At 35.3% G+C, this 23,850-nt stretch overlaps 1 protein-coding gene across 3 annotated transcripts in view; it reads left to right on the top strand.

Annotated features, from left to right (window-relative positions):
- The window catches only part of TBC1D19 (TBC1 domain family member 19), a 144,117-nt gene that overhangs the window by 89,681 nt on the left and 30,586 nt on the right, over positions 1-23,850 (top strand). For all 3 annotated transcript variants that reach the window (XR_011164570.1, XM_069068830.1, XM_069068828.1), the window contains exons 14-15: positions 8,516-8,600; positions 12,889-12,933. Coding sequence is in view for 2 of the 3 variants with exons in the window: in XM_069068830.1 (XP_068924931.1) it covers positions 8,516-8,600; positions 12,889-12,933 (130 nt within the window). In the remaining variant the exon portion in view is untranslated. The remainder of the gene's footprint in view (positions 1-8,515; positions 8,601-12,888; positions 12,934-23,850) is intronic.

The following is a 23,850-nucleotide window of genomic DNA, read 5'->3' as shown; positions in this document are numbered from 1 at the left end:
GAGTGAGGAGACAAGAAGACATCAACTGTTTTGCTTTTGTAATGATAATGTTTTTGCTGTATGAAAATGATAATAGTCTTAATCTATGGTGGTTGCCATGTGAATTAAGAGGAAGTCAAGGATGGAGATGCCAGGAAGATGGAATGAGTAGAACTTGCTTAAGAGAAGGATGACTGAAAGGTTACAAAAATGAAAATCTTCTAAATGATAGTTCTACGGACAGAAATGGTGAAGTGAAATGGGAAATGAGATTTAGAAGGGAAAGATAATGAGGTCAATTTGGGAGGTGCTGAGTTTGAGGTAGTCATGAGGTAGAAGGATAAGGCTAAGAAGTAGGAGATAAGAAATTTGAAACTCAAAGATTTAGGAATTATTTACATAGATATTATAGTTCACATCATGGAAATAAATGGGAATGCCAAAGCAAAGAAAATATAAGCAGGTAAGAGACCTGAGGACAGATCTTTTGGTAAGAAAAAGGGTGAAGAGCCAACAAAGGAGATGAAGCAGTATTTGGAGAGGTAGAACAAGAGTATGATGTGTCTGAAATCAAGTATCCAGCAGAAAGATGGATCAATAGCGCTGAAAAAAGTTGTCAGTGTCACTGGTGATCTGAGAACAGTGTCTGGAAAGTGGCATAGATTCTGTAAAAGTTTTAGAAGAGACTAACGAGTATGCAACATGACAGATTATTCAAGAGTTTGGCAGTGATGGGAGGGAATAGAGAAAGGCACTATTAATACTAGCAAAAAATGAGAAAGGTGTATAAATTTTCTGAGAGATAAATTGAATGAATGAAAAAACATTTATTAAATGCTTACCATATGCCAAGCACTGTTTGTTCTAAGAGCTAGGGATGCAGATAGAAAAAGGCAGATTTTGTTCTCAGAGAACTTGGGTGGGGGTAGCAAACTGTGTGGGGTATGATTCCCTGACAGCCTAGCTTATTCCTGGCCTCCAAAGCCCAGAATTACTTTTCATAATTTTTTTTACAAATTGTCTTCCAAACTTTACTCTTTAAATACTTATTATGCCCAATATTTTGCTCTTTTCATTAGTAACAATTGGATATATACTTCTTTATATGTAGTTTAGCATATGATTAAAGGAAATAACTTTTAATTTGAAAATTACATTATACTATGAGATTGGAGGTTGTTTAAACAAAGGTATAGTTTCATGCTATGAATGAGGTCTCTGAAAAAAATTTTTCTAAATACTCAGCAATGATTTAGATTTCTAAAATTTCACCAAGTTCATTGATTTGGGTTAATTTGAACATCTGGCATGGCTAATAGTGTCGATAATTCCTCTTTCAAGATCAGAAACAAAAACAGAAACAAAATCCTTCTTCTGGTTCCTGCTTATTGCCTCTTCCCATGTTCTTGCTAATTTAAAAGTTGATGTTTGTCATAGAAATTGTTCTGAAGTTCTCTGTCACATCCTATGACAATACAGTATATTAGGGTAATTCTAATAGACCTTTATTTGCAGAAACCTGCCTCCCTTCAGTATATTTGCAGCAGAAATTCTAGCTAACTAGGAAACAGGAAAATCCAGGCTACCCAAAGACAATTTTTTTTTAAGCCTATTGCAATTAAAACTAATTTACCACAGATTGCAAGGTTTTGTATTTTTCCATTTATTTGGATTTTTTCTTTCTGTTCTATATTTACAGTGCTTGACACTTTTCTCTTAATGGGGAACATCTCCATGTCTCTTGCCTACTATTTGTTTCCATTTTTTAGTTAATCCATTTTAATTTCTTCTTTCCTATTTCTTTTTTTGCTTTTATCTTTTCACTTTCCTCCCTTAAGTTTTCTCTCTAAAACATTAATTTATATTCAGCATTCTTTAAGAGCCTGCCATATGTCTAGGATTTTATAAGGTGCTATGTTGAGGGTGAGTAGATACCAATGCAGCCTCAGTTTCCTAATTTGCAAAATGAGGAAGTGGGAGTAGATGATTTCTAAGGCCCATTCCAGCTCCAAATTTATGATCCCGACATATAAATGCCTCATTTATTCATCATCATTCAGAATGAATTGCTAAACATAAGTGAATTATTTAGATAACTGAAGCTTACCCTTTTAATGACATACACAAATATTTTGAAAATTTTGGCAGTCTTTGTAAAATGTTTCATATATTTCATTGACATTAAATAGCATTTAGCATAATTAACCTTGATGACTCAGGGTCATCATTGTAAGCATCACACAATCAGCATTTATTATGCACTTATTAGGTATCAGATACTGTGCCAAGTTCTGGAGCTACAAAGGCAAAAATGGAAGTCTCCCCCCTGAAAGAGCTTATGTTCTATTTCATGAAACAAGAGGCACATATATAGCAATATATACAAAATAATATACCAAATAAATAAGGCCTGACTGGGGAGATCAGAAAAGGCCTTACAGTGGCCCTAGACCTGAGTTTTTAAGGATTTTTTTATTTTCCAAGATGTGGAGGTAAAGAGAAAGTACATCCCAAGCATGTGGGGACTCCCCATGCAAAGATATGGAGGCAGGAAATAGAATGGTACTGTCACAGTGCTAGACTGCAGGGTGCACTAGAAAGACAGCTGGGCCCTAAGGTGTAATACCTGGATTTTCGTATAAGTACACCACTAACTAGTTGTATGCTCTCACTCAAGACACTTAACCTTTTCCATACCCATTTCCTCATTTATAAAATGAGGTCAGTGGACCAGATAATCTCTAGGGCTCTTTCAGCACTACCATTCTGTGATTCTAATGTAGTGATGGGTTTAAGGACAATTAAGAATCATAGGTCTCTATGTTGCTGTAATAAACAATACCAAACTGCTTTTTATACAGTCTTTCTTCTACTTCCTCCACTGTCATTTTTTCACTTCTCACTTTTCCTCAGGATCTCCTCATCCACTCTTAAAGAATTGCCTTACTTAATAGGTAATTCTGAGTCATTGGGCCTGAAGGCTATAGCAATTATTTTCTTCCAAACCGAGGGGCTTTTTTTCCCCTTCTAGGTTTGTGTTGGAGATTGTTAAGGTTGTCAGAGTTCTGACTGCTGAATAAATGAGATTTGGTTGTGTGTTCTTATCCTCAACATTGTCATAGTATTATTGAAGAGATAAAGCTAATGAACATGAACTTATTTCAGAAAAAGAAAACATAAGGCAGACGATAATCAAATGCTAAAATATGTTGTAGAGTATGTGAAATGCAGTAATAATATAAGAATACTGACTTTTAAAAAAACATGCCAGAATACACAAATCCAAATTACCGTTTGAATGCTCCTGCAGAAAGAACACTGACCTGGGAAGCAGTAGAGCAGGGCTCTAGTCCTCATAACTATTAATTAGCTTCATGGTCTGGGGTGAGTCACTTAATTTTTCTGGGTCTTCATTCTCTCAGCTATAAAATGGAATTTAACTAGTAGATTGTGGGAGCACCTTCCAATTTTAAAATTACCTTATTCAAAGAATTATAGATTAGATTTAAGCAATGGTCTCTTACTTGTGCTTCTTTAAGAAAATGACAGGTTACAGTAGAAAATCCTTTGGTTGTGTATGTTAATTTATGATTAAATAGTGCTCCTTCCCTATTAAAAATCAACACAGTATCAAGAAGATAGATTAATAAGAGTCTAACCTGCATTTAACAGGAGGCCATTTGCCTAGTATTATGTAGGAGTGTCCGAACGTCATGCAGAGAAGGCTAGTATACTAAATTAACGTTTCTAGAGGAATGAATGTCCTCTAATGCTATATCTAAAGGTAAAAGGATGAATCCTTGGTTTGTCACGCCTGGAAGCATTTAAGGTAGCATATAAATAGAAACTGTAGATTGTGTGTAAACAGCTACCTATCCCATTAGGGACTAGGATTGGGATGTTAGATGCCTAAGGTCCTGTCAATCATTCCCCTTCTCTCTCATCTTCAGTCTTTCTTAATCTACTAGCTCTTTTACTGTTGTCTTGCAACATGCCAAGCCTTCTTCATCCTTCAAATACATTGTTGATCCTACCAATCCCTTCAAGTTAGCATCTCTATGCCTATTTTGCCATTTGTAGCCAAACTCCTCAAAAAGACTGTTGACACACATTGCTTTCATTTCTTCAAATGTTATTTCTCAACTCCTTGCATTCTTCTAAAATCTACTTCACCACTATACCCAAAATGCTTTCTGTAAAATCACTAATTTCTGACCCAATGGCCATTTTTCAGCTCAGTTTTCTTTAATCACTCCTTTTTCTTTGGCTTCAATGACATTACTCTTTTATAGGTTTCCTTCCACACATCTGACTAATCCTCAGTTTTCTTTGCTGGATTATCATCTATTTCTCACCCGTTAAACCCTACTTTGGGCCCTTTTCTCTTTTTCCATACTAATTCCATTAGATATCAAGTGATACTTATCAAAGCCCCCTTGCTCTTCCCCCACCTTGCCCAGTTAGATGTAAAAGCAGAGACTCCCTAGCATAGTACTCTCTATGTAGTACATCCTTAAGACATTTATTAGTTGGAATATTTCCCTACACATGTTTCAAAGATACTTCAGTTGCTCAAAATATTTTTGGAACTTTGCCATTGGAAGTTCCTTCAGAGCAAGTTCTCAAACCATATAAGAATAACAACCTAATTCTATAAGCCTACCTTTATTTTTACCAAAAACAATACTATTATACATAATTGTCCTCCTACTTTTCCAGACTTGGTGCTAAAAAACCTTTTGACTCTTAGAACTAACAGCTTCCTTTCCCCCCAACTGCTTATATTCTAAAGCAGAGGATTCTTAACCTGTAGTCTATGAACCTAAAAAAAGATGACTCTTTATAATTGATTTCCTTCATTATCGTATGTATTTTATTTTATACATTTAAAAACATTAATCTAAGAAAACATCTTTAGACTTCAAACCATCTAAGTGTTAACTGAAGGGAAATATGGAAAGAAAGAAATCACTGTGGGCTAAAATAAAAATTACTTAAAATAATTAAACATTTTAAATTATTTAATTACTTATAATTACTCATTTATATAAGTCCTGAAGGATGGATAGACTCTGAATTGGTGAACTAAGAGGCTAATAACTGTTGAGAGATAGAACAAGGAAAGACACAAATAAGACTGAATATAGGAAATGAGTGTAAGAAAAAATATTAATTTCATTGAGGCTTTACCATTTGGCAGAGGCATAGAAAATATGGTTATGTTAATCAGTGGAGGCAGAAGGAAAACCTTGAACACCAGGATGAAAAATTTGGACCTGATACAATAAGTACTATGGCATAGACTCTTGGTAGGGGAGAGGTACAAGAATGGCACATTGGGAGTTTCTGTGGGGTAGTAGTAATATCTTGCATCTATATAGTGCTTTATGGTTTACAAAGGACTTTTCTCTCAACCATGTAAGGTAGGCAGTACAAATATTATCTTCATTAGGTAGTGAAGGCTCTAAGGCCTAGACTAGAACTTAAGTTAATTGGTCATGGTTATATAGCTGATAAATTTGAGAGCCCAGTCTTCCGACTTCAACCCTAGTGCTTTTTCCACTAAAAATGTCTATAAATTTTTTTAATAGCATTTCATTCCCTGATTCATTCTCTGGTTTCATTCATTTTGCTGTGTGCCTCCTTTGTGCAGAGCACTGTGCTAGTGAAATAAAGAGTTAAAAGATGAATAAAACAAAATCTTTGATCTCAGAGAGCTTTTAATTTGTGTAGTTGATATGAACGGTACAAAAATAACTGTACTTAAATACATAAAATTTGTTGTTAGTGCTAATAATACTCATGTGCCTTATCATGACAGCCCAATAAGACAGGAAGGTATCATTACTGACTCAATTTTTACAAATAAAGAAATGAGTTTAGAAAAGTTAAATGACTTACTTGAAGTTTCAGAGTTGGACTCTACCTCCTGTTTTTGTACTTTTCTGTTACACTAAGAATATTTACTAAATAATGTATGCAAACCTAATCCTATCCCAGATCATAGCTAAAGTTTATATGGCACTTTGAGGTTTGCCAAATGCTTTATCACTTAATTCTTCCCGCTGAATTTTATGGTGTTGGTAGCCAGGTAAGAAGTCTAAAAGGAGTAAGAACAGAGAGAGAGAGATATCTCAGAAAATTCAAAGCTTTGTATATAAAAGAAACCCATTATATTTTTCCTCTCTTTTCTAATCATTTTTTAAATTTTATTTTCACATGACTTTAGTTACATGCAGGGACAGAAGTTCTAAAAACTGTACCTAATAGTAATTTTCTATCAAACTAGTCAGAATTGCCCATTTGAACAGAATTTAATTTGGAGCAACCAGTACTTCTGAATTGCTCTTACTCAGTCACTATTTAGAGAAAGACTGTGCAGATTGGTTTGAGTGAAAAGTTAGAGTAATATTAATTTCTGGTCACTTGTTTTCATTCTGCTTATTATTGTTGGTTGCCAAGTATATTTGAGCTTCTTTATATATATATATAGTAATTCAGTGGTATCGATTGGAAAGATAGGGATGCAGTGCATTTAGGGATAATAGTACATTTATTTTCTATATGTAAAATGTATGTCTAAAATTTTTATTAATTGGGTAGCTCATAAGAAAGATTGGGGTAAACCTGAGTATGATATGAATTTTAAAAGTAAAATCATTTAGGAACAGCTAAAAAGAGTAATTATTTTATACAAATGAGAAGTGCAAGAGGAAGAATCAATACAGAGGAATTAGATGGGGAAGGAGGGCTGGTAGTTCTAAAAACCTACTTTCATCAGGAATGGGTTTAAGAGGGTGTGTGTGTGTATGTGTGTGTGTATGTATGTGTATGTGTGTAGAAGAGTTATAAAAGTCTTCTAAATTCAGAAAAAATTAAACAGTGTGCATGTGTGTGTGTGTGTATTTAGAAGAGTATAAAAGACTTCTAAATTCAGAAAAAATAAAACGGTAGAAGCATAGGGAGGGAGGAGAGGACAAGGTAGGGATCTTTAAAGGGGAGGGTGAAAGAATAGGGAAAAGGTCAGTATAGAAGTGTCTTTAGATTTATGGGAATGGGAGGATAAGGGAGGATCCTTGGAAGGGGGTAGGCAAGTCACAGGAGGACAAGGTAGTGGGTAGAAGTAAAGTAGAGGAGGCAGGAGGGATAGGAAACAAGAAATGTGCACCAGCATAAAAACAAAGTAGAATATGTTTGGGGAAGTATATGTCTATATATGTATATATGTGTATATATATATAGCTATAGAGAAACATTTATACTTTATTGTAGCCTTTTGGGGGATAGGGTGAGGGAAAAATAACAAAGTAAAAAAGTGCACAGCAGAAAATAAAAGAAAACTTATAAGGAAGCAAAGAAAAGATGGACAATTTTTAACACAATGTGTATTATTTATCATACAGACTTCCTTGAAATGAAAATTTATTGTTACATATTTTGAATCCTCTTGTGTTTTGCTATGCATATGGCATACTTTTTTTTTTCTTTCTTGGCATTTAAGTTTCAATATTTAAGTTTATGTTATGTTTTTGTTTCTTTTCTCCATTCTGTGTTTGTGTTCTGGCCCTTGAGTTTAATTTTTTTTTTAATAGTGCATTTATTTGTAATATTTTTTTCAGTTATTTCTGAAGATTGCTATACAGTCTCACTTTTTTGAAACTACTGTTTTCCCAGGTTTTATCTATAAGGAAAAAATTTGGCATCAAGGAAATTACTTATTCTGGTGATGATATGTTACTAGCCTATAGTTTTTGCCATTATTAAAGTGCTGGGTAGAATAGAATCATAAAATGTTAGAGCTGGAAGGAGCTTTAGAGATTCTCTAGTCTAACCTCTTCATTTTACAGATGATGAAATAGAGATTGAAAGATTGATAGTATGCAGTGAAAAGTCTATAAGATCTCCTCTAGTTTTAAAATTCTGTAAATAATTCAGCCAACCATGGAAAATATAGATGAATTGATGCAGACTGAAGAAAACAGAATCAAGAAAACAGTATATACAATAACTACAACAATATTAGTGGGAAGAAAAACAACAAGAAAGATCCGAAATTGAATACTGTGTAATTAAATATAATGACCAAAGTTGGCTCCTAAGAAGAAATAAGAAAATAAACTTCCTTCACTTTTTTGCAGAAGTGGGAGATTGTGGGTATAACATTACGTATAATTTCAGACTTGTTTGATTTGTTGGTTGGTTGTCTGAACTGCTTTTATTTTTTTCACATTTTAATTTTTTGTTACAAGGAATATCTGAGTAGGGAAAACTAGAGGGACACTTTTTTTGTATAAAAACAAATATACAAATAAAAAAATCACAAACTTAAAAATAAAACAATTCTCTGAATCTTAAAAACAACATCAGCTGGTTTTGGCTACTGACCACTTCCATACCCAAGTATTGGAAATTACTACAAGTATTCCAATATAGGGCATGGCTTCTGTTTCACAAATATGATTTCCAGTAATAGCATACTGAATTAACTAGTTTTGTAAGATTGCTCCAATTTTTCTTTTTCTAATGTTCTCCACAGGTATTACTATGTTTCTCCCGAGATACATCTGTATTAGGACACTTTGCCTACAATAGTGCTTCACCACCAAAGTCATACATAAGAGGTAAAAATGTAACTGATGTAAAGAGAGCAGTTTTTTAAGACTTAAGCTTTAATTGCTTAAAATTGCACTAAAACTTTTGGTACATCTTGTACAGACTTATCAAAAATTATTTCTGTTTTTTGCAGAATTCTAGTTTTACCAGAAATTTTTACTGTAGTTAAAGTTCTTATTTAGGTTTTCATATAACAGAATTGTATGGATTCATTTTTTTACTCTAAATTAACTCTCTGCCCTTGAAATACACTTAAAAATCACAATTTTGTTAAACAAAATTAAAAAATTACTTCTCTTGTCTTTCTTATTTAATGCCCTCCCACCAACCCCCTTACTATTTCTCTCTTGTCAAAAATTAGTTTGAAGAATTTAAGTCCTAAATGGAAGAGGGAAACTATGGTCTAAACCTGGGTCCAGTTTAACAGGCTACATTTTCTACTCATGTGTTCACAGAATTTGACGGGAGAAAAGAAACTCTGTGGCTATCTAATCTAACCTATACCTGAAAGAAATTCCCATTATTACCTACTCAGCTCTGTATATAACCCTCTTTCACTATTTAGCCTTCCAGCAAGGGGGATGTATGACTTCTCAGCTTTGCCTGCTGCATTTGATAGTATTAATCCTACTTCCTTAAACCTCTCCACTCTCAGCATTATATTCTCCTTATTCTCTTTGCTATCTGCTCAATCACCTTTTATGACTCCTCTTTCCCCCTAACTGCAATCATACCTCTTAAGCTCAGTACCTTGTCTTTTTATTTTTCTCTTTTTTTGTCAGGTAGCTTCACCCCATTATGATTTAAATTATACCTTATATTTTAATGACTATTCAATGTATGTCTCTGATTTTGACCTCTGACCCATGATGTGCCCAGCTCTCCACAGGATGTCACTTCTAAAATTTATATATAATATTGCTATCATCGAATACTCGTATCTCAAAATTTGTGTGCATAATACCCCCCTCCCCACAAATAGCATCTTATCTGTTTTTGTAAGTCCTATTTGCCAGTTCTCTAAGTATACAATTTTGTTTTGTTTTTATTCCTTTTTTTCCTCTACCCATGTTGTTGATTATTCTTCTAACATGACTGGTTTGACCTTTACTTACAATTTTCATTGTAAATCACCTTGTTATAAATATATTGATCCAAAAATGTATTGACCGGTGTACCCTAGGGGTTTGTCCTAGGCAGCCTTCTCTCCCTATTCTTTCTCAGTTGGTGACCTCATTAGTTTCTGTGGTTTGAATGATCATTTCTATGAAGATGACTCCCAGATCTATATATCAAACTCTGCTCTCTCTCCTGAGCCTCAGTTCACCTGCATTTCAAACTTTATGTCATACAGGCATTTAAAATTAAACATGTCCTTAATAAAAATTAATCATATTTCCACCTATCTTACAAACTTTCCTATTTCTGTCAAGGGGACTGCCATCCTTTCAGACTTTGAAGTATATCACATTGGTCTCATCCTTAACTCCTTAATATCACTCCCTTCATATGTCTAATCAGTTGCCAAAACTTGTCATTTTACCTTGACACCATTTCTTGTATAAGTTTTGCATAGGCATCACTCTTACTACCTTTCACCTTCACTATTACAATAGCCTTCTCTGATTGGTCTCCTTGCTTTGAGTCTCTCCCTACTCTAATATTTCTTCTACAAAGTAGAAAGTTTTCCCAAAGGCACAGCTCCATGTCACTTAATATACTCCAGGGGTTCCTTAATACTTCCAGGTTAAAATATTGACTCCTCTGCTTGCCATCTAAACTCTTCACCATCTGACTCCATCCTACCCTTCCAGCCTCATCACTAGCCTATTATTTCACACTGTAGGGTATGGCCATGCTGTCCTTCTTGTCATTGCTTGCACTCAGCACTCCATCTCCTATCTCTCTGCCTTTGTACTTGTACACTCATGTGTATGTCCAAAATGCTCTCCTTCCTCACCTCTCCCTTTTGGAATCCCTGCTTTCCCTCAAGACTCAGTTCAGGATCCACCCCCTGAACGGGGTTTTCTCTGGTCCCCCTTTGCTGCCAATGCCTTCCTTACCAGGGTTACCTGTTATTTGCTTTGTATAGATATACAAAAAGCATTATATATGCATGTTGCTTATTAGGATATACGCTCAAGGATATATGCTGTCTGCTTCAGTATTTACATCTCCAGTGTGCCTGGCACACAGTAGGTGTTTAATAAATTCTTGTTGATAGCTTGTTTCAGACTCACATCCCCTCACATATGGATTGCTGTAACAGTCTCTAGCCTGATGTCTCAGCTATATTTTTATGCAGCATCCTGGTTCTGAGTGGATGTTTAGTTAGCTGTAGCTAGTTAGTGTAGTGGATAGAGCAGTAGTTCTGGAACGACTTGAGCTCAAATCTGGCCTCAGACTCTTACTAGCTGTATGACCATGATCAAATCACTTAACTTCTGCCTGCCTCAGTTTCCTCAACTGTAAAACAAAAATAATTATAGTACCTACTTCCCAGGCTTGTTATACAGATCAAATGAGATAACATTCATGAAGTACTTAGTGTAGTACCCAGCATGTAGTAGGTGCTTAATAAATGCTTATTTCCTTCCTTCCTTCCTGATTAATCTTTCTAAAGCCATTTTTATCTTGTCACTCCTTTCCTCAAAAATTGATAGATGATTCCTATAACCTATGGCTTAAGTCCAAGCTCATTCTGGTATTCAAGGTCTTTCATAAGCCAAACTCCCCTTGCATATCAAACTAGTGTCTGCTTATTGTTTTTCAGACAGATTATGTTTATTCTCCTTTCCATGCCTCTCCTTCACCCAGAATGTCCACATTTGTGACCCTCCTCATTCCATTAGCTCTTACCTACCCCTATGGTCATAGTCCTGCAGAGGCAAAGTAACTTGAAATTATATCATAAACCATTTGATACAATTTTTAATTGCTCTTTGATATGCAGCTAACTAGGGGAATGAGTCAGAATAAACTGCAGAGCACTTTCAATCGTTCTATGTTACACTCCCTCCTACCTCCCTGTGTCTTCTCTGTATATTTCTTGTGTGTGTGTCTCTCTTTGTCTCTATGTCTCTTACACACACACACACACACACACACACACACACACACACACACACCCCACAGATTTTTAATATCATTGTTTTTCTAGTAATGTTATTGTGGTACATCATGACCTCAAAAAATCTTAATTGCAAGTGACTCAGAAGGCAGCAGAGAAATGTAAGTAGACATCAGCATATTATCAACAATGACAACCATAGGAAATGGCATAAAAGATAACATCCTGGAAAGGTATAACCAGAAAAGATCTTCTGTGAAGGAAACCAGGCGGATATCCTAAGGACTGTACAGGACTATTTCATATCCATGAAATATGAAAAACCCTAGAGAATAATCTTTGGGACCTTCTCCCTTAAGGAGAAATTATGGGAGGGCATGGATAAGAAAGGAAGTCTTGGATGGGTTACAGTTTGTACCAGTGAAGGGAGTACCTACATCACTGACATCATGAATTCATTGAGGTATCAATTGAATAATGTATTGTTCACTATTGTTCTGTGTTACTCATGTCTCCCTTTTGAAGTATCTTTAAGGGAAGGATCATATCTTGTAATTCTACCATATCTCTGTAGTTTTCATTAGGTATTAAGCACATAGGAAATACTTAGTCAATCCTTATTGACATATTTCTAACTACTACCAATTGTTTTATGAGTGTTGGGACTCTTTTATCATTGTCAAGAGGGGTAATATTTTAAGATCTTGAGTAAAAATAACTTTAAATCTTAATTTTTATAGGATCTAAATATATACAGTAAGACCTCACTAATCTGAAATAATTTAGGAGGAGTACTACTTGGTGTTGGTAGAAATCTGAATTGTAGAGTATTTTAAGGAAATGTCACTTTACCACACTAAAGTACATTACACCAAAACTCAAATTAAACAAAAAATGTTGCTTGAGGGACGTCATTAAATTGATGAAAATTATTTGTAATAAGCATGCTGAATATATATAAATTATATTTCTTAAATAGTTGGTAGTAAAAAAAATCACTTGTTTTAATTATTTTTAAATTTTCTTCTAAAATGTTTATTTGAACTCATTAAAAAGAAAAGTTTGCTAAATCTTTGTACAAAATAATTCCAGAGTGCTAAATAGTGCAGTTTTATTGCAATAGTATAAATACCCATTTGCTGTTACTACATTAACAAAATATATGAATCAAATAGGTAATTTTTTTTTCATTTATTTGTATTGATATCTTTGTGGTCTTCTTATAGGAAAACTAGGAATGGAAGATTATGCTGTCTTTTATCCACCCAATGGTAAGAATTATACCATTGCTTCCTCTAGTGGAAGAAAGAAAAATTACAACATTTTATAATGAAAAAGATGATTCATCTGATCCTTATTTCTTTTAAAAAGCACAGTTATTCATATATCAAGATTATGTTTCTATCTCACTATGAGATAATATAGTAGAATTAATTTTTCCAATTAGTGGTAATAGATCTGTGTTGACCTATTCATGTTCTCCTGTTCTTCATCTGACAAGCAACTTCTGTCTGTGAGATATAGCCAAACCAAAATTAAAAGTATTCTGTGTCCATGAAATAAAATATTTTCTCTGTGGAAAGCTACTGGCACATAAGATTCATGTCCCTGGCTTCATTAGTATCATGCTCTAATTATCATATTCAATTGGTATTTGATGTGCTTTGCCTTTATTCTAATCTTGGAAAAATGTAGATTTAAGCTAGTAATTATAAAAGCTTTAATTTTGATGGGATCAAATATAGCAATAGTGACATATTAAATGCAGTACTTTTTAGAAATTAAATATTTACTTAATGAGCTAATCAGATTATTCCAGAGCTTAGACTTCTAAAGATAAGCTTATTAAGGAAAAGAAAGAAAACAACATATGATCAAATTATAACAGTCAGGCAAAGCCTGAAGGGAAAGAAAGAAAGAGGAGACTGGAAACAAAGCAGGAACAGATCCTTTTTGTGGTCCCTTTCCCCTCCCCCACATTCTGTCCTACCCCTAAGTTTGCCCTGGGTAAAGACCCAAGTCTGAGTGACCCTGACATCCCTAAATATGGAGAAACTGAAGACAACCAATGGCTCAAACTGAATGCAAAGGAAGGAGTCAAGGAGTGAGGAGGGAAACCAGACACGGGCAGCTGGAAATACAAGACAAAGGCTGAAAGACCAAAAGTTCAAGTGAAAAAAATCTGAATGAAATCCTAGCTGATAAGGAGATAAGCCAGCAGAGAGGATCATAGAGGCAGAATGAAGAGTGAATAAAATGTAAAAGAAAAAACCGTATAATGAGTAAGTATCAAAATATGAAGGTAAATAAAGTAAAATTACCTGATGAGAAAAGAATATCCTGAGAACTTCCCAGAAATAATGAAACAACATTAAAAAAAATCTAGAAGTTCCAAAAGAGAAATAAAAAGAGGCCACCTAGCAGAGTAGATAGGAAGTTGGCCTTGACATCAGGAAGACCTGGATTCAAGTTTTACCTCTGATGGATACTGGCTACTTGGCTATGGGAAAGCACCTTAGCTGTTCAGTGGCCCCAAGGCAACTCTCTGACACCTGAGTGTTAGAGTATGTGCTCATTTCCTTTGGTACAAAGTTTTCTATGTCACTTAAATGACAAGTTCAAACCAAAGATAGAAAGAAATAAAGCTTTTTTTTTAAAATTAGGAATGAATTTTAAGTCACTATCCAAAACTCATTGCAGAATTTAAAGAGGAAACAAATCACAAAATAGGAAGAATTGAATACACAATGAAGAATTTCTGCAAAGTAGAGGCGGAAAGTGAGACAGACATTTGGAAGACCAAATACTGAAGTAGAAGTCAATTTGGCAGAAAAGAAACAAAAGGTAACAATGTTCAAAGGATTTCTAGGTTCTTTAGAAGCCAAAGTGATTAATCTTGGAGTCAAGATAAATGAAGCTAACTTTTAAGCATCATAGATCTTCCAGAAGAACAGAGAAAATAAAAAACCTGAATGCATGGATCATAAAATAATACACAATAAAGTTGTCTAAAACTTTTAAGTATGGACAACAAAACATTGATTATTAGAATCCACAGACTTCCACAAGAAAAAATGTTTCATACTCTTAAGGAATGCAGTAGTTAAATTTACAGTTGCAATAAAGAAACAAAAAAATCTGCAGTCAGATGAAAGAATTTAATTATGAAAGAAATGCAGTTCCAATAAAATAAGATTATTCTACAGACACAACAATTCGTGAGAATGAATAAAGAGCAAAAAAACAAAAGAATTCAAACTGCAACTCAATTTATCCTGAAAATCTGAACCAAATCACCAGTGAAAAAGATGAACTTTTAACATAGAAGCATTTAAAGCATTCCTACAAAGAAAATGAGAAGTGAGCAGCAAATTATTTAACTTGCAAAAACCTCAAACAATAGAAAAACAAGTACAGTAAGTAAATACAATTATCAAGAAAAGAATATAAGGTTGTATATCTTCTCTACAGGGACTTTGTGCTGATTTTCATCAGGGTAGGGAGGGGGAACAGCACATTAGAAAATAATACTGAAAAAAGTTGTAAAATGTAAGACTGGTAGAGCAGGAAGGCCAGATTTTACAGAGCTTTAAATTCTAAACAAAATACTTCATATTTTATCCTAGAGGTAATAGGAAGTCCCTGAAGTTTACTGAGTTTCTGGGGGTGGTGAGCGTGTGTGGGGAGTGGGGGGAGACATGTTTCATAGTCAGAAAATATGTTGGGCAACTTTGTAGAGGGTAGATTGGAATGGAGAATTAGAAGGCTGTTGGCTGTGATCTAGGGGAAAGGAAATGAGGGTCTGTACTAGGGGGGGGGGATGACTGCTTGAATAGACAGAAGGGGATTTATACTAGAAATGTTGTGAAGGTAAAATGCCAGGATTTGGAAAGTGATATGGGATGAGTGCAAGTGAGGACCTGAGGATGATACCTAGATTTTGAGACTGGGTGACCAGGAGAATGGTGGTACCTTCAACATTTCAGAAGAATGGAGAGTTTTGGAGAAAATAATTTTTATTTTTTTGGAATTGTTCAGTTTGAGAATCCTATAAAGACCTCCCAGTTCAAGATATCCAAAAGGAAGTTGAGGATGAGGAACGTTCTGGGAGGCATCTTCATAGATATGATAATTAAACCCACAGAATCTGATGAGATTACCAATTGAGAAAGAAGAGAACACTCAGGACAGAGTCTTAAAGGACACGTGAAGATCCAACAAAGGAGATTGTGAAAGAATTGTAAAGATTTGAGGGGAACCAAGAGAAAACAGTGTCAGTAAAACCTAGAAAGGAGAAAGTGCATCTAGAAGGAAATGATACTAGTGACAAAGGCTCCAAAGCAAAGGGTTAGGAGTGAGAGAAGGCCAGTATTTGTCAATTATGAGATCATTAGTAATGAGAGAGAGAGAGAGAGAGACTGCCGTTAATTGAATGGTGAGCTTGGATGCCAGACTGCAAAGGATTTAGAAGATTGAGAGGAAAGGAAGTAGAAGCAGAGGTTGGAGATAACTTTGGGGGTTTAGATAAAAACAAGTGCTTAAATATGTGATGATAGCTAGTGGAAATAGTCGGATCAAGGAAATATGGACGTATCTGTAAGCAGCAGGAAAGGAGCCAGCAGATAGAATGGAGATGATAATGAGAGCAGTTTGTTGTGATGTCAGGAAAGGGTGGAATCCTCCCAGAGGGGTTTGCTTAGGCAATGAGAAGAGTCACCTCTTCTTCAGAGACTAGAGGGGTAAAATACAGTCAGAGATATGAAAGGAAGAGAAGAGGAAAAGACAAACTTTTGTGAATTGCTTCAATTTATTTAATAAAGAAAGAGGTGAGGTCCTTATCAAAGGTGGAGGGAGGAGGAGATTGAGAATTTTGAGAAAAGATGAAAAGGTTTAGAAAAGCTGCCATGGTGACTGGTATAGAGAATCTGTTACCAAGTAGTAAAAGGTTACATTGCTGAAATAGTTGATATTATATTACATGAATTTATAGTAGACCAAATTAACACAGTTTCATTACTTTTTCTAGCTAAGTTCAGCATCACATATTTAGGCAAAGAAAATAGAGGAAGAGAGTAATACAAGGTTGTAGTTTTCCAAGGAATATCTAGCACTAGACTTTACATAAGGTGTGCTAGCAAAACCTAGATTTTTTAAAATTGAGGATTACCTACCAAAATATAAAATACACAGATGAAGAGATCTTGATTTAGAAATATTAAACCCAATTTGTAAAATGAAATCAAAACTAGTCCTAAAGGAGCTCCCAAATTAAAAAACACTGGTCACGATGGATTTGCCAGTGAATACTGTCAATGTTTTAGAGAGCAACTAATACCTATATTATACAAATTATTCTTTAAAGTTCAGAAATAAAACATTCTATCAGATTCTTTTTATGGGACAAATATAGTCCTAATGCCTAAAGTAGAGAAGGCTAAATCCAAGAGAGATCATTATAGACCATTGTTACTAATGAATACTGATAAAAATATTTCAAATGAAATCCTAGCAGAAGGATTATAGCAACAGATACAAACAATTATCAACTATTACCAAGTTGGATTTGTGTCAAGCTTGCAAAAATAATTCAGTGTTAGGAAAACAGTCAATTATATAAACAAAAATGTCCCAAGTCACATAATTATTTCAATAGATTCAAAAAGTCTTTGACAAAATATAACCTTCATTTATATTAAAAAAAAAAAAGAGAAGGCAAAGGGACATTTTTCATACAATAAAAAGTATCTAACTAAAAGCTAACATTTATGATAGGAAAATACATGAAGCTTTTCTAATAAGTATATGGTCCCACCTGCAATAAGCCTTTTCCAACTCACCTTAATCTTAGTGTCTTCCCTCTCTGACTATCTTCAGTTTATCTTATACATATCTTATTTGTACATAGTTATTTGCATCTTGTCTCCCCCATTAGACTGAGATTCTTTAGAGCAAGGGATGTGTGGGTTTTTTTTAATTGTTGTTGCTTTGTTTTTTAGTTTGGTCTGGTGTTGTCTTTCTTTGTATACCCCACACTTAGTACAATCCCTAGCACATGCTAGGCCCTTAATAAATTCTAGGTGACTGACTGACTTGGGGCAGCTAGGTGGCACAGTGGATAGGGTACTAGAACTAGAGTCAAAAAGGCTCTTCTTCCTAAGTTCAAATCTAGCCTCAGACACTTACTAGCTGTGTGACCCTCAACTTGTCCCTTAACCCAGTTCACCTCAGTTTCCTCATCTGCAAAATGAGCTGGAGACAGAAACAGCAAAACACCCCAGTATCTTTGCCAAGAAAACTCCAAATAGTATCAATGAAGAGTTGAGCATGATTGAAAAACAACAACAAGACTGACAGACTAACATGTACATAGAAGTACATGGAAGTAGTACACATGGTGAGGACCTGTACTAGGGTAATAGCTACATGAGTAAGAGAAAAAGGGACATATACAAAAGATCCTGTGAAGGTGGAATCAATGGGATCTGACAACAGTTGGTATGTGGTGTGAGTCCAAAAGAAGAATCAGGGAGTTGTAATTACTGAGTTTGTAAATGTGGGGTACTGGGAGTATGGTGGTACCCTTGACAGTAATAGGAAAGTTGGAAGGAGGGAAGTGTTTTGGGATGCCTATGGGATATCCAGTTTGAGATGTTCAAAAGGCAGTTAGTGATGAAGGACTAGAACTCAAGAGAGATACAGATGTTATATTCATCCTCATAGAGATGATAATTGAAACTGGGCACTGAGGAGATCACCAAGTGAAGCAGTGTAAAGGGAGAAGAGAATAGGTCTCTAGACAGATCATTGGAGACCCCCAGCTAGCCAGTGGGTATGACCTAAATGAAGATCCAGCAGAGGAGAGTTGAGAAGGAGTGGTCTGACAGGTAAGAGAAGAACCGGGAGAAAGCACCAAAACTAGAGAGGACAGATCATGTTAAACAGTGTGAGAAGCCACAGAGAGGTTAAGATACACTTGAGATACATAAATATAATTACAAAACACTCTTTAAAGAAATAAGGACACAGCTTAAATATTTGGAGGGATATTTATTGGTCATGGCTGAGTCACACACATGTACAGAAAATGACAGTAGTATCTAAAACAATTGCAGATTTCTTGCTATATCAATCAAATTACCTAGAGGTACTTTATCATGCTGGACAAAATAATAAGATTTCATTTGGAGAAACAAATGAATCATAGGAGAAAGAATGAAAAAAATAGGGATAAAGAAAAAATAGCACATAGACTTCAAAATATATTATAAAACAGTAATCATCAAAAGTATTTGTCCTTTGTTTAAAAAAATTAAAAAGTAGATGAATGAGCGAGCACTTGTAAAGTGCTTATTATTTGCCAGACACCATGCCAAGCACTACAGCTACTATTATAAAAGTGAGGCAGTCTTGGTCTTCAAAGAGTTTCCATTCTAATAGGGGAGATATATACATACATGTATATGTATGTAAATATATGGAAGTGTTGGTCATGGCAGAATGTCTAACAAATCTCTGTGATGAGAAGCTAATTCATATTATGGCCAATTGATAAGCACTTTTCCAGGAATAATGAAAGTATTATTTTAATTACTGTTCCCATGGCCAGAGGTAGAAAGTGGAAGGCGGATGGTTGTAGCAGGGTAGATGGTTTGAGGGCTGGAGTAGAAAGTTGGATAGGAAGTGAAACAGGGTCTGGTATGGGGCCTGGCACTGACTTAAGCGCTCACCCACCAATCAGTCAGCTTAGCTTTAAGATATTACAAAAACTAAGTAGATTAATCCCTCTGGAACTGAGTGGTGGGATGGAAGGGATGTTTTCTGGCATCTTGTACTAGTATTGCTCTGCCAGGTGGTGAGAAGCTGGGCAGTCTCAAGTGAATGGCAAGATCAATAAATAAGCTAGAATTTGAAATAATCATGCTAACTAACCCTTTGTTTAACTAGAAAACATAACTAGCTTGGAGAAAAACCCCCTATTTGTCAAAAGTTACCAGGAAAACTAGAAAAAGTTTTACAGAAAATAAGTTTTGACCAACAGCTTATAGCATATACTACAAGTTTTAAATGGGTACTTGATCTGAATACAAAACATCAGACCACAAAAAGTTAGGAAAAAAATGAGATCAAGTACTTTAACAGCTTTGGATACAAGGAAGAATTATTCACCAAGACAAGTGTTACAAAAAGTCACAAAAGATATCATAGATGATTGTATGAAGCTGAGAAGCTTTTGTACAAACAAAATAAATGTAGGCCAAATAAGAAGGTCCTCTCTCAAAGTGGAAAAAAAAACTTCACATTGAAGATCTCTGATAATGTTGTGAAGAGAATAAGAGAGAGCTGAGATCTGGGTTTTTAGATAAATTTAGAGTGGATTTATTGATCAAGCGCGTGACTGCCCGGAGTATACACTCAAATCAGGCAGCCCTGCATTGGGGTACAGACTGAGTTTATAAAGGTAAAAACCACAATTGGGGAGGGGAGCTAGCACAAGCAGTGACACACAGAAGCCAAGAACAGCCACTCTTTGGATCCATAGCTCAGGGCTAATTTGGAAAACATGGCCCAGGGGTACAATGACATGATCAGGGTCCTTCCTAGAATAGGGTGGAGGGCACAGGGCCAGTGGAATTTCCCCAAACAGGCTAGAGTCATGGAACAGGCTAGGGTCATGTTCTGGGTGAAGGGTGTGGGGGACCCTGCTTGGTCAACATCTTGGGTGGAAGACCTTGCTGGGTCAGCATGGACTTGCCCCATGATCTCTATACAGGCTTGTACCATAATCCTTATACATGCTGCTGCTTCAAGGCTTACTGATTTAGGGAAGTTCTAACTTAAGAAAAGATAAGGGGCCAGGACTGTGCCTTGGGTAACTCTTACCCAGGACTATGCCTTTAAGCTGTTACAAGCAGTTACAGGGTTTATGATAAAAACAAAGACAAATATAAAGGGGCTTAATGGTGGCTTAATAGTGGGCTCCAAATCAGGTGGCAGGTGAGTTGGGTTACCTTACAACAATAAGAATCTAATATATTATATAATATATATATAAAGAGAGATGACATCTATATATAGATCTATATCTTATAGATAAGAATCTATTGTCTAATATATGTGTGTACATACACACAAATAGAGAGAGCACATGGGAAGCTAGTGTTGTAGCAGGGTAGATGCACTAGGCCTCGAGTCAGAAACACCTGAGTTCAAATGAATGTCAGATATTTACTCTGTGACCCTGGACAAGTCACTTAACTTCTGCCTTATTTTCTTAAACTGTAAAAAGAAAGGGGGGAGGGGTAGTAATAGTACCTCCCTCTCAGGGTTATTGTGAGGATCAAGTGAGATAATATCAGTAAAGTGTTTCTCATAATACCTACCACATAGTAGGTGTTCAGTAATACTTATTCCATTCCACTTCGTTAATACAAATTTATAAGACAAAGAACCTCTCCACAGAGATTAAGTAGTCACAGTGTACATATAGTCCTCAAAACAATAATTGTAAATTGAAAAATAAAATTTAAGAGTGCTTCAGATGATAAACAACAAAAAAAGCAAATCAAAACTGCTCAGAGGCTTCACTTCACACTCAGCAAATTGGCAAAGATGGAAGTAATCAGTAAAAAACAAACTAACAAACAAAACCAAGACCAAAAAAACCCCAAAATGCTGAAGTGGGCTGTGGGAAGAGAAGACAGGCATACTAATGCTGGAGACCACTAGGTGGCACCCTAGGGCACAGACTGCTAGGTCTGGAAGCAGAAAGGATCTGTGTTCACATTTACTCTTAGAGAATACCTAGCTCTGTGACCTTGGGCAAGTCACTTAACCTCTGTTTGCCTCAGTTTCTTCAGTTTTGAAATAGGGAAAATAACAACACTTACCTCCCAGAGTTATTGTGAGGATCAAATGAGATAGTACTTGCAAAATGCTTAGCCCAGTGCCTGGTACAGAATTGGTGCTGTATAAATGTTAGTTGTTGTCGTTATAGTTACAATACTATTGTACTATTGGTGGAGCTCTGAATTTCATCCAACCATTCTAGAAAGCAATTTGCTGTTTAAAAAGTTACTAAAATGTCCATTTTCTTTGACCCAAACATTCCATTTCTATTCATATAGACCAAGGAGATCAAAGACATACAGGTTTCAGATACAACAAAATATTCATAACAGTACTTTTTGTTGTAGCAAAAAAGTAGAAACAGGAGATGCTTATAAGATAGGAAATGGTTAAAGAAGTTGTAGTTGATAAATGTAGTGATACTACTATACCAAAAGAAATGATGAATAAGAAGAGTTCAGAGATGTGTGAGAATACTCACGTGAACTGATGCAAAGTTAAGTAAGCAGAATCAAGAAAACAATACAGTAGAAAGCATTGTAAACAGAAAAAGCAAAGCAACAAAGCTTGAATGCTGTGTAATAATCACAACCAAGGTTGATCGTGTAGAAGACTTTAAAAAAAAAACAAAACTTTTTCCCTTCATTGCAGAGGTTAGGGGCTATAGGTATGGAAGATTGTATATTCCTTAAGACATTAGTTGAGTTTGGTTTCACTACACTGCATTTTTTTTTTCTTCTTCATTATAAAAGGGATAGCTTGGAAAAGGGGAGGGGATATATTCAGAAATGACAATGATAGAGAAGCAAAAGATAGCATTAAAAAAAAACTCCAAAAGAAACTAAAAATAAGTCTTTAAATAGTCGATGTCATTACTGATACACTAAAGGAACTAATTTTTTATCTAACATGAGGGATGTAGCTGACCTCTATAAAAGATTGATGGAGTATTGATATTGAATAACCTTTGACATTTTGCCTCTGAAGAAACTCAGCTATCCCGCAACATCACCTATTTAGAACATAGTTGAGAACCAGGAAATAGGGGGGAAATCTTTAGACATCAAAAATAGCTGCATTAAATTACATCTACTTTTTAAGTAACTCCCCTCAGGAGAGACCTCTCTTCTCAGGAATAGAGCCTATTTACTCCATAGGGTTTTCAAAAGTTCTCTTAATTAGCTTCCAAACTCTGAACAGAATAAAGGAAATAAATTAGAAAAGGGAGAGATTGTCATACTCAGACACACTGGCAGTAGCAAGATTATAGGATTGTAGATTTATAAATAAAAAGGAATTTCAAGTCATATAGCCCCTCATCATACAGTTGAGGCAACTGATGCCCTGGGAAATTAAATGCCCTGTCCAAGTCACACAAGTAGTAAGTGGCAGAGCAAGAATTTACACCCTCACCTTCTGACTCTAAATCCAGAGCTCTGTATCTCACAGTAAATAGCTCAATAACAAAAAGATAGAAAAAGTAGATGCGAGGGTTCAAAAAAGCATAAGATTATGAAACTAGTGTGTTGTTACACAAGTTCACGTATTTTGGCGAAGCCCCTGAGCATGCGTCTCACTGTGTGATGAAAGCATCACTGTACCATAATGATTTTGCATGATCTGAAAATTATGCTTAGTACATTCTGTTTAAGACAAGGAAGTACATAAAACACTTTAAAATATTCTAGAGGAGGCAGCTTTATAATGCAGAGGATAGAGCCCTGAAGCTGGAGTCAGGAAGCCTGAGTTCAGATGTGACCTGAGACACTAACTGTGTGACCCTGGGTAAATCTCTTGAATTCTCTCTGCCTAAATTTCCTCATCTGAAAAATGAGGATAATAATAATGCCTACTTCCCAGAGTTGTTGTGAGGATTAAATGAGATAACGTATGTAAAGTGCTTTGCAAACCTTAGAGCACTATATAAATGCTAACTATTATTCATGTAAAAAGGCAACTATTTTTCCTAACTCAAATACCACAGACTCACAGAATTAAGCCTGAGAAGATTAAAAGTACAGAGGATTTTCTGTTCTTTGCCTCAAAATTCGTATAATGTCAAAGGACTTAGTAGAAGTAGTTGGTGAAGGGATATTAGGAATAGCAAATTGCAGTTTTTTACCAAGTTCTTTTAATGGCCCCAAATTTCTCCTAGAACCACTATGAGCAAAGAATCTATTTGTACCCTTAGGCTTGCATACTGCCTAAATATTTTTGGCAAACCACTTCTTTTATCTCAGATATAGACATATTCCTAAACAGCTTTTTAAAAAACTTAATTCTCTGTTTCTTATGCCTTCAGTCCTTCAAGGGTTAAGTTTCAGTCATCTGGACATCACCCA

The sequence above is a fragment of the Petaurus breviceps genome, unplaced genomic scaffold, assembly GCF_028583685.1.
Source record: "Petaurus breviceps papuanus isolate PSGF00001 unplaced genomic scaffold, PetGlider_PUasm1.0 140, whole genome shotgun sequence".
In the NCBI taxonomy this organism is placed as follows: Eukaryota; Metazoa; Chordata; class Mammalia; order Diprotodontia; family Petauridae; genus Petaurus; species Petaurus breviceps.
The sequence above is the reverse complement of the archived record's forward strand: the minus strand, read 5'-3'. Positions and strand labels throughout refer to the sequence as shown.